Source organism: Nannospalax galili, unplaced genomic scaffold (assembly GCF_000622305.1).
Source record: "Nannospalax galili isolate Female #2095 unplaced genomic scaffold, S.galili_v1.0 scaffold433, whole genome shotgun sequence".
NCBI classification, from domain to species: Eukaryota; Metazoa; Chordata; class Mammalia; order Rodentia; family Spalacidae; genus Nannospalax; species Nannospalax galili.
This window is the reverse complement of record NW_008338715.1, coordinates 12634476-12649694: the sequence shown is the minus strand read 5'-3', so window position 1 is coordinate 12649694 and position 15219 is coordinate 12634476. Positions and strand designations below refer to the sequence as shown.

Below are 15219 nucleotides of genomic sequence, written 5' to 3'. Positions count from 1 at the left end.
AGTGGCAGTCCACAAGCCCTTGGGATCCCTCCCCACGTTGCTGGGCCAAAAGGACCTGAGTTTCTCACCAGCTGTGTCCCTTTTCTACCTGGCAGCTTGCTTTGTCAAAGCACAAAGTGTTCTGAGATGGCTATAGAAAGGATAGCAGCAAGAGAGAAATTACTGCCTTTGATAGCCTAGTCATGACCTCATTATTTTTGTTGGTTTTCTGTTGTGTGTTTGTGTGTATAGTAAATGCAATGTCCGGCTCACTCAGAAGAGGGAGAACTCAAATACCAGAGGCATGCAAAGGTATATGTACCAGAAGGAAGGTGTCATAGCACCATTTCAGAAGCTGCCTGTCAATCTTTTTGTCTAGGTTGTGCAAATTGATGAAAATGTGTTTTGGGGGTTTTGTTTTGGGTATTTTGTTTGTTTGTTTGTTTTTTGGTCTTTTTGAAACAGGTCTCCCTATAGCCCCAGCTGGCCTGGAACTCGCTATATAGACAAGGCTGGCCTTGAACTCACAGAGATCTGCCTGCTGGAATTAAAGGCATGTGCCACCACGCCTGACTTTTTTTTTTTTTTCCTTTATGCGTCTAAGTGGTTTGTCTGCAAGCATATAAGTATCCCACATGCATGCCTGGTACCCAAGAAGGAGGGTGTCGGATCCCCTGGAATGGAGTTATAAACAGGTTTTAACTGCTATGTGGGTGCTGGTAACTGAACCAGGGTCCTCAAGAGCAGAAAGTGCTCATAACCTTAGCCCTGAAAATGGAGTTATTTATAGTTTATAGTTTATTTATAGTCAATTTTTGTTCAGTTTTTGTGTATGTGTGACTACAGAGTACTTAGCAGGAACTTCTCAGGTCAGTTCTAATATTTAGCAGGAATACTGCCTTTCTGTTTCTCTGCTTCAATTCCCCAAGTGGGATATTTCAGTTCCCCCTCCCACCCCCTTTCACATTAGGAGTATGCATGAAATACTAGAAAAACTGATCTCCATTCATTTTTCTCCCCTTTATTGTTTTTTTTCTTCAGACTGTCTCATAGTAGAATATGTCATTGTTATTTTACTCTCACATGTAAATGCATTTGTTTCATAAAAATTTGGATTTTTCTGAAGCTGTATCACTGAGTTTCTCAACAGTGAGATTAGGAGAGAAGTATCGATTATAATCCAGTGACACAGTGTGCTCCCAGGCTAACAGCTATATCTCTGGCAGAGATCTTAGTAGTGCAGATTGTTTTAGTTTCACTTTAGACATTTTGAATCGGAAACTAGGAAAAGGACCCAACAGTCTGTACTTAATAATAAACTCCAGGTGAGGTGATTCTGATATAGGCAAGTCCTTTGGAGCATGGATATCACTTTTCCAGAATCCTGAATATTACTTTTCCTAAATCTTTTGGCTTCTTACTGTTAGAGAAGGCTTTTCAGGAAAATATGCGTTTTTCATTTTACAGATAAATGATGTGTTAAAGAAGCAAAGTACTTGTTTTATATGTTTAAGTCCATTGGAGTTCTTGAGGGAAACCAGTTTTCTGACCCTTGCATTATTTCTGTTTGTGTTAACAAAAGCCAAATAATAGAGATTTCTACTCTAAATTCCAGTATATTTTTAAAATCTGTCCTGTGAAACTACTACTATAAGATTAAAATGAAAGGCATGTTATAATTTTAACTGCTTTTAGAAAATACTTAATTTGGTTATATGTTGTCTGTATTAGATAGAAATTTTCACAACTTAAATGTTTTTGAAGATTACATTTTGAAGGCACCAACTAATAATTGTGTATGTAGTTTTTTGCACAGATTCACATTTTAGTAACTATAGCTGAAGTGGTACATGCCACTCACTTCTCACTTGGGCAAAGTTACTAGAATTACATTATCATAGAGTGGAACTGATCTTATATACCAAATAAAATTCATGTATTTAAATAGGAAAATCAGGTCAGATAGGGAAGTTCAGTAATGTTTTAAAGATTTGCACTGTTGTAATGAAAATTAAGTAAGAGTACATATTGAAAACATTGAACATTCTGCTTTCCTTAATTCCTTCATTTAGCTTGGACTCTAGGATTCTTGGTTAGGGTTGTCTGTCTCAGTGATTTGAGAAGCACCAAGATAACCTCAGGATAGATGAAATGGACAGTGCCTGTGGCTTAGTTTGGTAGATTTGTGCAAGCAGATGTCATGACTTCAGAAATGTGATGGATCCTTTTCATATCTTTTTTTTTTTTAACTCAATGGTTTTGTAAGCTTAGCATAACTTTTTATTTCATGGGGTTAGATAAAGTGCTTCAGTCTGTATTTTGACTGTATTTGATCTTAAGCTCTTTTTCATATAAACCTTACTATGGTAAAACATGTCAGAACATTTTAACTCCTAGCAGCTTTCCACTGTCAGAACATTTGAATGTAATCCTGATCACTTTGCATGTATTTAGTAAATGAATTTGAGTCCCCCTTTGAACTAATTTTGATACTTTACAAGATAGTATTTAATAATTTGAACACTTGAACTTACTTGTAATATAAACTTAATGAAAGAAGTTATTTCAGGGTTTTTTTTTTTTTTTCGATTTTCTCAATAATCATTTTCCTTCAACTAAAAGTAGTTAAAATTTGCTGATGTCATAAATTGCCTTTCATGCATTTCTTAAGTTTAAAATGTAGGATTTAATTTTAGTTGTTTAATACTTAACAGAGACATCAGGCCAGTGTAAATTTAGAATGTTCATGCATAGTTTATTTCTTACAATCTATAACATTTGCAAATAAGAAGAGACATTCAAATTGAGGATTGCTGACACCTGTAGAAAGTAGAAATGTAGAAGTAAATCATCTACATTTGTGTTAATGTGCCCTGGGGTGTGTATATTTGTGTGCGTGTAAATACATGAGTTTCCTATACCCCTCTCTCTTCTACAAATCAAGGAAAATATTGAGTGCTGACTCCTGACAACAGCAGGAAAACAATCTTAACACTTGAGTGTCCCACACTGACCTTTACAGAAGTGAACTACAGACACAATATTTACTTCACCCTATCTGCAGTATTCCCATCGAAGCATTAAGATAACAAAATCAGATTTCGATGACTAAATTTAGTGAGCTTTTTAATGTTATGGAGTTTGATATTCGCATATGTACATGTGTGCTTTTTAAGTGATGTGTAACTTCATTTTTTATTACAACTAGTGGGGGAACCTTGTTATGAAGTTGTTAGGCTGGTTTTTCATCAGGGATGTTGGATGCTGTACTGGACTTGTTCTGCAAGCAAACAGAGCACTTCTCTTGAGTGTTAAGCCAGGATATGGAGACAAGGGGTTTTATTTCAAAGTTTGTTTTGGTGATGGCATAAAAAAACATAGCAGGTTCTGAAATCCAGTTACTGTATTAAATTTCATCACTTGTTTTTTAGGTATTCCAATAACTGTACCACCTCCAGGTAAAACTTTTTTTTCATGTTTTTCCGTCATTGTTAATGAACATGAAATTTCAAGCTTATAGTTACAGGAGGGACGGTGTTGATATGGTTAGAATGTGAACTGGGCTACTGGGATTTCAAGGTCCTATTTTCAGCTCTACCTTTGCTTCATTTCAGTTTTAAGATAACTTAGTTTTCTTACATCTGTCTTGCCTGTGTCTATAGAAGTAGACATTCTGAGAAAATTCTTACCCTATCCATTTGTGAAGAAAACAATATGAGATGTAAAATAAAATTACTGTAAAAAAAAAAAAAACGCTTTTTTGATCAATGATTTTTTTTGTATGTTACAGTGACTCCAAAAGAGAAAAATAAATAATCTTGACTTGATCATAGCTTCTAATTTTTTTACCTTACTGTCATAATTCAGTGTAATGAGAAAATATGTTCTGAACCACACAGCAATTTTATGACTTAATCATTGATCAGGTGGTTGTTAGCATGGTGATTAATTGTGCATTGTTGTAATGCTATGGTCAGTATGAGTGTATATGTGGCCCAGTGTTGTGTTTTACATTTTTATTAGTTACTTCTTTTTACTGTGTAATAGTGAACTCAATAGAAAATATATTTACCAAGTTCAGTGTAAAAAAACAAGGACTATGAAGAGAATGACTGGTGATAATGCTTAGAAGGATGGGTCTCAATTCAAAATGGCCTGGTGAACAGAAATAGTGAAGTTTAGATTACACAGGATAGTGTGCATCTTTAGAGGAGAGGACAATTGCTGATTTTCTGTGACTATGCTGACTAGAGGCAGTCAGAGATTATTGTGTCTTTTTAGCTTAAAAATACTATGGTTTTGAGGCTTAGCAATGTAGCGTGTGGACTCTAGGACTACTGTGGTATTTGCTGAGCTTTTGCTTGTCTTATGTTTAGTAGAATTACAGATATTAGGGACACAGTGACAAGCATAGTAAACTTCACATAGTTTGAAGCAGGGCTAAATTTAAGTGGAGCATTAAGGAAAAAGACAACTGGGATTCATGTTCACATAAAATATTGAAAAAGAGGTTTAATCAAGAATTTTCCAGTATGTAGAAGATAATAGGGAATATAATGGAGGATTTGAATGATTTACGCCTTAATAGTGAAGATTGTTAAAATCTGGAAAGAGTAGGTGTCAAAAGTTGTGAAGTCTTGACATCTTTGATTGTGGTTCTTGTTGCCTATCTGAATTTCAAAGTGCAGAGTAGATCACTGTTAAGATCCCTTTAGCCATATTCTATGGTATTTCCTTTAGGTATACAGATTACTGGGAATACAGACCTCAAAGACAGAAGTACAAATTATTTTCCTCCAGACTAATCCAAAAACTCCATTATGTGCCTTTCTTTGTAAAGTTGTTATTGGGATTTGTGCTATTTTATGGCAGATGATCTAGCTTCGAACACATAAATTTTACTGGTTACTTATAAATTAAATATTTTAAAGAAATTTCTATAAATCTGAAACAGTTTTTAAAAATGAAGTAAATGCTTTTATTTGTGTTTCTTCTAATCCTAATCTGGTGGCAACACTACATTTTTTAATATGGAAAAGGTAAGGCTGAGACTGACTTTCTCACATCACAAAATGGGCTGTGTGTGGTGCTGAAAATAAGACCAGGTGTCCTGAGAGTTTGTGCTCTGTGTATTAAACTAGACACTTCATTAAAATTTTTGTTGCTCTAAAAAACTTTATAAATTTCAGCTCTATATTTTCCTGTTTGTTATGACATAGAGAAGCACATTTATGTCCCAAGAAAAATTTAGTGAGACTCAGCAACTATATTTCACATTAAATATACATCCTATTAATTATTTTTGTTTTATGGTTGAATGTTTCAGGTTTTCCTCCTCCACCAGGCGCTCCTCCTCCATCTCTTATACCAACAATAGAAAGGTAAAGAACTGTGGATAGTCTGAACTGTTGATCATTGATAGCCTTGTAACAGAAGAATCATACACATGCATCTGTGGTAAAATTTTCAAAGATTTACTTTTATTAACAGCACCTGTCTGTTAATTCATAAATTTAGTCTGTATTAATTACTTTTATGTAAGAAAATATACCTCTAGCTTAATATCAAAGCAGGGCAAAGAAAATTTGTGGGAAATAAAACAGTTGCAGTCAATTAATAATGCATATCTATCTTTTGAGACTGAGAAAGTACAGCTGTTGTTTTACTTTAGTAGAAAAGAAAAGCAGTCTCTTCCCCGCCACCCTACTGTATCTCAGCTTCCACATGGAAGGATTAGATCTGTTCTCTAAGGCAATGTTTCATACCTTGTATTTATGATTTGTTAGGTAGAATGTTATGTTTAAGACTATTTTCCTGATGGTTGCAATATCGTGTTTAAAAAGTTTAGGGTTGGAATCAGTGTTGCTAGGCAAAGTTCACAATCTCTTTGAGGCTCTTTCCTTTTTTACTATAGGGTTGATAAAGTTGTGAAGTGAAGATTAAAACAGCTAGTGATACAAGGCACCAGCACAGTTTTCAGCAGATGGAACTCACTAATAAATAGAAGCTCTTCTTATTTCTCTTTAAATGATAGATACTCTCTTTAAAAATAGCCTATTTCTGGGGGTAAAAAATGGTCAAATTATGTAAAAACAAAGGAAAATTTTGAGACTTTTTACACCAGTAGCATCGAGCCAATCATATACTTTTAAAAGGATATGATACCTAGTAACGTGAATTATAAGAAATAAGTGTTTGGTTTTATTAATTCCTTCTTCAACCAACACTTGTTTCTCAATCAAAATGTTAAAAAGTACTACTTAGTGATTTATAACTATTAAAAACCAGTTCTTTAAGATTAATTTTGAAGCCTCAAACATTGTTTAGCCTTAGCATTTCTCTGTTTTCTCACTGAGCCAAGCTGAATCAGTGATTTCATGATTCATATTGAATAGTAATATCAAGTTCCCTACTAGGTTTAATGTTTTTGGAATTAAAAAGGTCATGTTTTCATATTTAAAAAATTAATTAAAGCTTGTCATTAAGTGGTGGCTGAACAGAAGTTACAGTTTTGCTGGATATAGGAATGCATGCCTGTAATCTCAATAACTTGGAAGGCTGAGATGGGAGGATCACTTCAACTCATGAATTTGTGGCTGGCCTGATTAATATAATATTGCAGACTCAAACCAAAGAAAGCTAAAAATTTTGCCTTGCTATTTTTTTTCATTTGTACTAAATTAGTAAAGTTGAGTATTTGCAACAGACATAAAAATACTTTTCTCCTCAACAGTGGACATTCTTCTGGTTATGATAGTCGTTCTGCACGTGCATTTCCATATGGCAATGGTAAGTTACTAGCTCCTTGAATTCACTTTGAATCAGTGAAGTACTTAAGTATTTGTAAGACAATGAAAACATGTTTCCATGGGCTAAAATAGCATATTTACAGAGTAATATAGAAATTTTAATTGAAAGAATTAACTGAATCTGTATATCTGCCACATTACTTAATATAATAAATTTCACTTATCTTCCAATCATGCTTTTAAAAATTATTAGTGACACAACAGGTTTTTATTGGTTAGCTTTTCTTAAATTGATTTAGGACCTGTTTCATTGTCCATATGAGTTTCATGCATCCAGCTAACATTGTTTTTTCACTTTTACTGATTTAATTTTTTTCTAACTCACTTTTAGACATTCTTTTATGTTCACTTGTAACAACTTCATCCAAACCAAGGGCCTCTCATATTGCCATTCATTTGTTTATTTTAAAAATTTATATGTGTTTTGCCTGCATGCGTGTTAAATGCACCATGTGCATGCAGTGCCAATGGAGGCCAGAGGAGAGCATCTGATCCTCTGGAACTGGAGTTACTGACAGTTGTTACCTGCCACGTGGGTGCTGGGAACTGAACCTAGGTCCTCTACAAGAACAACCAACCAGGTGCTCTTAACTGATGAGTCATCTCTCATTCATTCATTTTTGTTTCGTTTTGTTTTGTTTTGTTTTGTTTTTGTATTTTTGAGACAGGGTCTCCCTGTTGCCCCAGCTGGCCTGGAACTCACAGAGATCTGCCTGCCTCTGCCTCTTGAGTGCTAGGATTAAAGGCATACACTACCACACCCAGCTTTCGTTTACTTTTTTAAAAGCTGTGCGTTTGTGCTAACTTTTAAGTTAGTGATACTTAGTGATTGTCTTTGTCAAATTAATAGGCCAGTAGGAAGATAGCCAGGCTACAGGACCAAGGAGGTGTCTTGAAAATTCCATGGAGGGGATCTTCTAACACGTAGGTTAGAGCAGTGGATGACAATTTACATGGGAAGGTGGTAGGCTTTATGAACTGAAAGAAGTTATCTTGTGGCAGGACTACAGAGGTTTGAGCATAGGCTTACCTCAGACCATCAATGAAATCACTGTGATCCTGGGCATATAAAAGTAATGCTTATATTATACTGTATAAATGTACAGTAGCATTATGTTTAAAAGAACACTATATATCTCTTAATATAAACAATATTTGTTACTAAAAAATGCTAGTGATTATTGGAGCCCTTCAATAAGTCACTTTTTTTTTTTTGGTCTTTTTAAGACAGGATTTCCCCCTTGTAGCTCTAGCTGGCCTGGAACTCACTATGAACTTACATGGATCCACCTGTCTCTGCCTCCCAAGTACTGGGATTAAAGGCATGTGCCACCACGTCCACCAGTAAGTCACAATTTTTTTTGCTGGTGGAGGGTTTTTGTCCTAATCAGTACATGGTGATTACTGAAGATCAGTGGCCATGGCAGTTTTTTAAAATAAGAAAACAGTGAGATTTACCATATGATTGGCCCTGTTATGAAAGATTAATCTATAGCATGCAATAGCAATTACCCACAGTAGGATGATTTCTGTAATTGGAGTCAGACCTCTCAAACAGTGCCACTGGTTCAGGAACTAAGGTTATATACTATTCTAGGCCCTTTGTTGTTAATTAATAGTGTTCACAGCATCTTTACTTGGAGTAGATTTCATCTTAAGAAACTACCTTTTTTGCTCCTTTGTAGAGAATAGCTCTCCACATCTGTTAGTTTTGTCATGAGTATTTGCAGATACTTTCTCCACTCAAGTCTTGAACCCCTCAAAAGTTATCCTTGATGGTCAGAATCAGGTTATTGATTCCTGATATTAATATTTTTGCTTTTTTTCTATGACTCTCGAAGAATCATAGTGATTACCTTAGGAAATTAAGACTTCAAAGACAAAATTACACCCCATCCACAGGTTAGAGAATGGATTTTGGGTTTGTAGATATAAAAACAGCATGAATGTAATTGTACATTTCTATCAGTACTCTTGAATGACCAGATACATTGTCAGCAGAAATAGTTTGAAAGAAATCTTTTTTTCTGAGTAGTGGGACTCAGTGGTGGATTTAAAATAATCATTAAGCCAGGTTGTAAGTAGATGTGCTGCCCTGCATACTTTGTTACGTTTACAGAGTATAAGCGTAGACTTGGTTGATAACTTAAGGGTCCTTCCTAGGATGTTTTTGAATGGTAAATGAGCCTTGACTTCAACCTAAAGTCCCCAACTGCATTAACTCCTCATAAGAGAGTTGGCTTGATCTTTGAAGCCAGAATTTGACTTGTTTCTAGCTATAAAAGTCTAAAATGTCATCTTCTTCCAAGAGAAGACTGATCTATACTGACAGTCTTTGTTAGTATGGCCAACTTTCATGGCTCTCTTAGCCTAGTGTGGGTGACTTGCTGCAGCTTTTCCACCAGGACATCTTGCTTCATCTTGTACTTTCATGTTAGTGAAGTAGGTTCTTTTAAAACCACCAGCCATCTTCTGCAAACTTTGAACACTTTTATTTTGCAGCTTTTTTTTTTTTTACCATGATTAGCTTTCATGGTATTAAAAATGTTAGGGCTTTGCTGAGAGTTGGTGCCAGTGATCTTGTCTTGTGCAAGGTCACTACAACTTTAGATTTGGAAAAACACAAGCATCTGTGAAGCATGGTAAATGTGCAATAAAACCAGGTGTTCCTGTTACCATATTATAGAGTTTGAGTGTCACGAGGCTCTGTGGATCATACTAATTTTATGCTGTTATGAAATTGCTAGATTTATATTTGAAGAAGTTCCATTCTGCCTATTGTAAGGAAATTGTGGATTACAGGGTGTGTGGAAGGGCTAGGGTAGCATTCATTCCTTCTTGTACTAGAGGAGCAAGTAGAAGCTTTTGAGACTACAAAAAAGTAAAAAATAATTTTCTCTACGTAATTCTTAGATGGACACCCCCCCCACCCCCACCAAAGGCAGATTAACAAGAAAAATACATGGTTATTAGCATGTGTGCCTCATGTGACATGAAAAAGAGGAAATGAGACATTCCCAGGGAGGTGTCTTCGTAAATCTGATTTATATGGCATCTTCAACAAAGAACTGTACGTTTTTAGAGACCAAGTGTTGGGGCAGGAGAGATTGCTCATTGGTTATAAGCGTTTCCTGTTTTTCCAGAGGACCAGAGTTCAGTTCTCAGCACCCATGTCACGCAACTCAAAGCAATCTGTAACTCCACTTCTAGGCGATCTGACACCCTCTTCTGGCTTCCTCAGGCAGCCACACAGAAGTGGCATACACTTACACAAACACATAATTAAAAATAATTTTAAAATATATTTATTATTTTTGTTTTATGTGTATGAATGTATTGCCTGCATGTATGTAAGTGCACCCATGTTGTACAGTGCCCTCAGAGGTCAAAAGAGGGTGTCAGATTCCCTGAAACTGAAGTTAACAGTATTACCTGTCATGTCAATGTTAGGAATCGAACCTGGGTCTTCTTGTAAGAGTAGCCAGTGCTCTTAACTGCTGAGTCATTCCTCCAGCCCCTTAAAATAAGTATTTTAAAAAGCCAGGTGACTGTTGAATGCTTAGACCAAAATAGGACACCTGTGTCACCCCTTCCAAGACCCAGAGAACATTGAGGAAGAAGGGACAGAAAGATTAGGTGGAATGTTGTACAACACTGTCTTCTAAGCATGACATAATTGTTGCATTCACTCATAAACTCAACAGCAGCTGTGATTACAAGTTTGGGCCAGTTAACATTTCATCACAGTAGGGCAGGGTATCTCAAGAGACTCCGTCTTTCCCTGTGAGGATTTATAGGTAGTTGAAGTTGATGGTTGTTGGGGGTCAGGTGTCTCATAGCTACTGGTAAGTTGCCTGTGCTCCTAAACTCCTATAAATAATCCTCTACTCATGCTTCTGTTAGTAACTAATTAAATTCATTGTTCACAATATGTGTGTGTCGGGGGGAGTGTTTGGGATGTATCTCTGTGATGGAATACTTGACTAGTATATGTGAGGGCTTGGGTTCAATTAAATGAATCCACAAAGACCCTTGTGATGGAAGGCAGTATAAGAGTCTGTAGACTAATGAGGATCCTCAGTGAACAGTTTACATCTTTCCTAGTAAAAAGGTGAGAGAAACATCCATGCATTTGCAAAGTTTATGTACTGACCTGTGTACATATGGGAGAGGGCAGAGAGCTTTTCTTTGATAGGCCGCTCCTCAGTTGCTTCAGATCAAAATAATACTTAAGACTAAGAGGTGTCTGTTCACATAGCATATTCTAGTCTATAGGAGTAATCTGGGTGGGTGGGGGAGGATATTATAATGTCCTGTTTCCTCCTTTGAGGATGTAGGAAAATATAATGAATTCCAAAGACATTTCTGTGGTAAAAACTATATCTTAGTGATCATAAATTGGTACACATCATATACTTGTGAGTGTCTTTAATAAACTTTTATAGGGACTATCAGACCCACAATCAGAGTTGCATTTGCCTTTTAATCTTTCCAGAAGGTAGTTGTTAGGACTGTATTCCTGGCTTAGTTATGCTTGATGGGTTGAAATCTTGCCTTCTCACTTAGTTATATGACCTTTGTAAGTTTTCAGTCATTGAACTGAGGGTATAAGAGCTTATGTACTCTTCTAAGGACAGTGGGAAGCACTTTGAAGCACTTTTGTCCTGCCGTTTAATAACTGTTAGCTGCTATTTTATGATTTATCATCACCATCTCAGACATGGTTCAGACTCCCTTTTTTATACACCCCAGGCCATTTCAGTAAATCATTAAAGCATAGGCTTTGCAGTTGTCTGTGTTTAGGTCCTGGTGTTAACTTAGTAGCTTAGAATAAGTTAAATAAATTCCTCATATAACTGAAGTTTAAATTAAAGTTTAGCACAATACCTGTAATAGCAAATATTCAGTGAGCATTACTTACTAAATCCATTTGTTTGATCTTTATTCTGTGGGCAAGTTTCTGTTTATTCCGTTTCCAATGTGTTTGTTTAGGTACTGGTGAAACATGATAATAGTTCATATCAAAGTCTTTTAAAAAAAATTTATGTGAATGAGTGTTTTGTGTGCATGCACATAAGTACAGTGTGTATGCAATGCCCAAGGAGGCCAGAGGAAGGTGTCAGATCCCCTGGAACTGGAGTTATAGATAGTTGGTAGCAGTCATGTGGGTGCTGGAACGGACCCTGTGTCTTCTGTGAGAACAGCCAGTGCTCTTCATTAAGCCATCTCTCTAACCCCAGAAAGTCATTCTTGAGATTACCTACCCTTTCTTGATGTAAAACATTTTTTTTTAAACTAATTAGGAATTTAACTTTCTCAGAGTAATATGTGCCTGTTCTTACTATTAGAAAGCAAGAATCTACAGCTTACTCTCTGCCGTTCCCAACTCTTCTCCCAGTAATATCGTCCCCCCCCTTTGAATGAAAGAATTTTCCTTATTATAGCAAAACAAAGCTTTAGAATAAAGACAATAAATAGAGCTTCCTTGTGGCTCTATTTTACCTTTATTTTTCTTCTCATTTTAGAATTTCATAATTCTTCCTCAAATACCAGTAACAAATTGCTAACTTTTCTTGATGCAGTTTAAAGATTGCTTATAAAGTGAGGCTTTGTTTGAAGCACTAGTAAAGAACTGCAGACACAAGCATTTTTATGGGTAACTGAGTTCTTCTGATGGGTTCTTTGGCACTTCTGTTTATCACCTTGTTTCCTGTTTAACTTTAGATGCCATCTGCAGCAGGTGTGTGTTTTGATCTTGTCGCTGCGTTTTTGTTCCCCCTTTTATTTATATGCCTGCTTTCCTGTTGTATCTACTGTCACCCTTTGCTGCATACAGTAAGAATTCATGTGTCCAAGCCCTCCCTCATCCTCATCTCTCCTTTTCCAGCTTTGGTCAGAGAAAAATTGTAATACTTTCTAGCTAGTAACCAAAATTATCTTTGTAATGACTATATAAATTTTGAGTTTTCAGGGATAATTACCTAAGCTACTCAAAAAAGAATGATCCTGGGGCAAAGATGTAGTTCACAATACCGTCTTTTGCTTATACTCCATTAATTCTGTAAAGTTATATCATATTTTTGTTTCATTATTAGACCATAACTTTCTCCGTTTCAAGAAATATACTCTTTAATACTTTTATTTCTCTGAAAAGTTACACATTTTGCTCTTCACATTTAACACCTTAAACCATCTGCAATTAATTTCTGCCTAGGGTATAAAGATTTAATTTTCTCAATATCATTTATTGAATAGTCTTATCCTTTCTGAGGAATCGCTAGTATCATCTCTAGCATATATCAAATATCCATGCACCTATCTGTTTGGAGGCTATGTAGACTACTCGGTCAATTTGATTATCTCTGGTAAAGATGTCATAGTCTTAATTATAGGTTTCTGAGTAAATCTGATAACTGATACAGCAAAATTGATTTATCTACCTTATTCTGCTTTAGAAATATTGTTGGACCATTGGTCTTACATACAGAATCTAAATGTTTGGATTTTGGTGAGTGGCTAGAATTTTATAGTCTGTCTGTATAACACAATACTAAGCACCTTGTTTATATTAGCTCATGCAATCATAAGAGCCTTTTAAAGTAGATATACTATTATCTCCATTTTACATGTGAAGAAATTGGACAGCCAGATTAAATCATTTACCCAGTATCACACAGTAATTGGCAGCAGAATTTGAGCCCATGCAGCCTGACTTTCAAAGTCCATATATTTCCTGTATTATATTGGAATTAAATTGATGCTTTAGATTATTTGATATAAAATTCATCTATTGGGGCCGGAGACATGGCTCAGTGGTTAGAAGCACTGGCTTCTCTTCAGAGGATCTGGGTTCAGTTCCCAGCACCCACATGACAGCTAATAATTATCAGTACCTCCAGTTCCAGGGGATCTGACACCTTCCTCTGGCCTCCACAGACATTGCATGTACATGGTGCACTTACATGTATGCAGGCAAAATAGTCCCCCATCCCAACTACAAATTTTAGAATTTATCTCTTAATAGAACTGACTTTCAATGAATAAAGACCATTTCTTCATTTAGATAAACCACTATAATTATCTCCATGCATTTTGTTTGTTTTTGCTCTTGAGACGGTTTCACTACATAGTCCAGCCTGGCCTTGAATTCACTATATAGACCAGACTTCAAACTCATACCAGTCCTCCTGCCTCAGCCTTCCAAGTGCTGAGAATACAGGCATGCATAACCATACATTAGGTATCTTTGATTTAGTTCTTTGGTACAATATGGCTAATCTTGGCTGTCATCTTAGGTCTGGGCTAAGAAAGGTAGCTGAGCAAGCCAGTAGCAACATTCCTCTATGGTCTCTGCTTCAGTTCCTGCTTCCAGGTTCCTGTCTTGAGTTCCTGTCTTGGCTTTTCCTTTGGCTATAGATGAACTATTAGCCGCCCCCCACCACACACACACACACACACACACACACACACACACACACACACACACACACACAGTTTCTTCTGGTTGTGGTTTTATCACAGCTGTGGAAACCAAACTAGAACAGGTACCTAATGCAGTTTTGTTGCTGTGTAAATGACATATTCCTTTGAATACTTGAGCTGCATTTTCAGAAATAGAATTTCTTTTGAATGTTTAAAAAAATATTGATCTTGTAGTCATTTACATGGCTTGAATTCTTGCTATAATTTGTCTCACAAGTCTGTTCAGGCAGTAACATTACCTGCAGAAAAAGACAGTTTTGTTCCTTTGTTTTTAAAATCATATGCCTCAGCCATAACCCTCTATTAGCTTTTTGTTTTATTTTCTTATTCTAGGTAGGACCTTCCAAATGGCTTACTGGTGGTGTCCCCCCCCCCCTTTTTTTTTTCCTTTTTAAAGGAAACGCTTCTAAATTTTAATTACTTCGTTGTTTTTTTTTTTTTTTTTAATTAGAAGAAGCATTTCATTACAACAGCATTAACCTATTCAATAACATTTTTCTGAGCTAGGGTACATCTCTTTCAAAATTGGCTGTACATTTTTAGGTTTACAGGTGAATTATGCTTATACAATCTTTTACTCATTATAAACTCTATAAGACATAAAATTAAATGAGGTTTTAATGTTTAAAAAAGATCTCCACTCGTTAAAATACACAGTTTCATATATACAGAAAAATTCATTTTAAGGCAATTGACATTGAGACATTTTCACACGCATTTCTAATCTCTATATATATGACTATTACTGGTCACAGTCGCTTACTTTCTGAGTTCCTTGGCATCTGAGTATGAATATAAACTCATCAGATAGACAGCCTTCCTCTCCCACTAGAGCCTCCATACTCTGTCATCCCTGCCACTGTCCACTGTGTTGTAAGCACCCCCATCTATTCCCCCCTATCTGCCCATCTGGTAAATCTAGTCAGCCAGAGGTCCCTGTTCCAGGAGG

The 15219-nt window shown here is 36.0% G+C and overlaps 1 protein-coding gene across 11 annotated transcripts in view; it reads left to right on the top strand.

The window, feature by feature from the left end:
• The window catches only part of Fip1l1 (factor interacting with PAPOLA and CPSF1), a 76243-nt gene that overhangs the window by 46110 nt on the left and 14914 nt on the right, over positions 1–15219 (top strand). For 6 of the 11 annotated variants that reach the window (XM_008833330.3, XM_008833335.3, XM_008833333.3 and 3 more), the window contains 3 exons: positions 3411–3437; positions 5306–5360; positions 6713–6768. The exons of 1 other annotated variant lie outside the window; for it this stretch is intronic. In XM_008833330.3, coding sequence (XP_008831552.1) covers positions 3411–3437; positions 5306–5360; positions 6713–6768 — 138 coding nt within the window. The remainder of the gene's footprint in view (positions 1–3410; positions 3438–5305; positions 5361–6712; positions 6769–15219) is intronic. 4 more of the 11 variants (XM_008833336.3, XM_008833334.3, XM_029563618.1 and 1 more) reach the window with 1 other exon arrangement.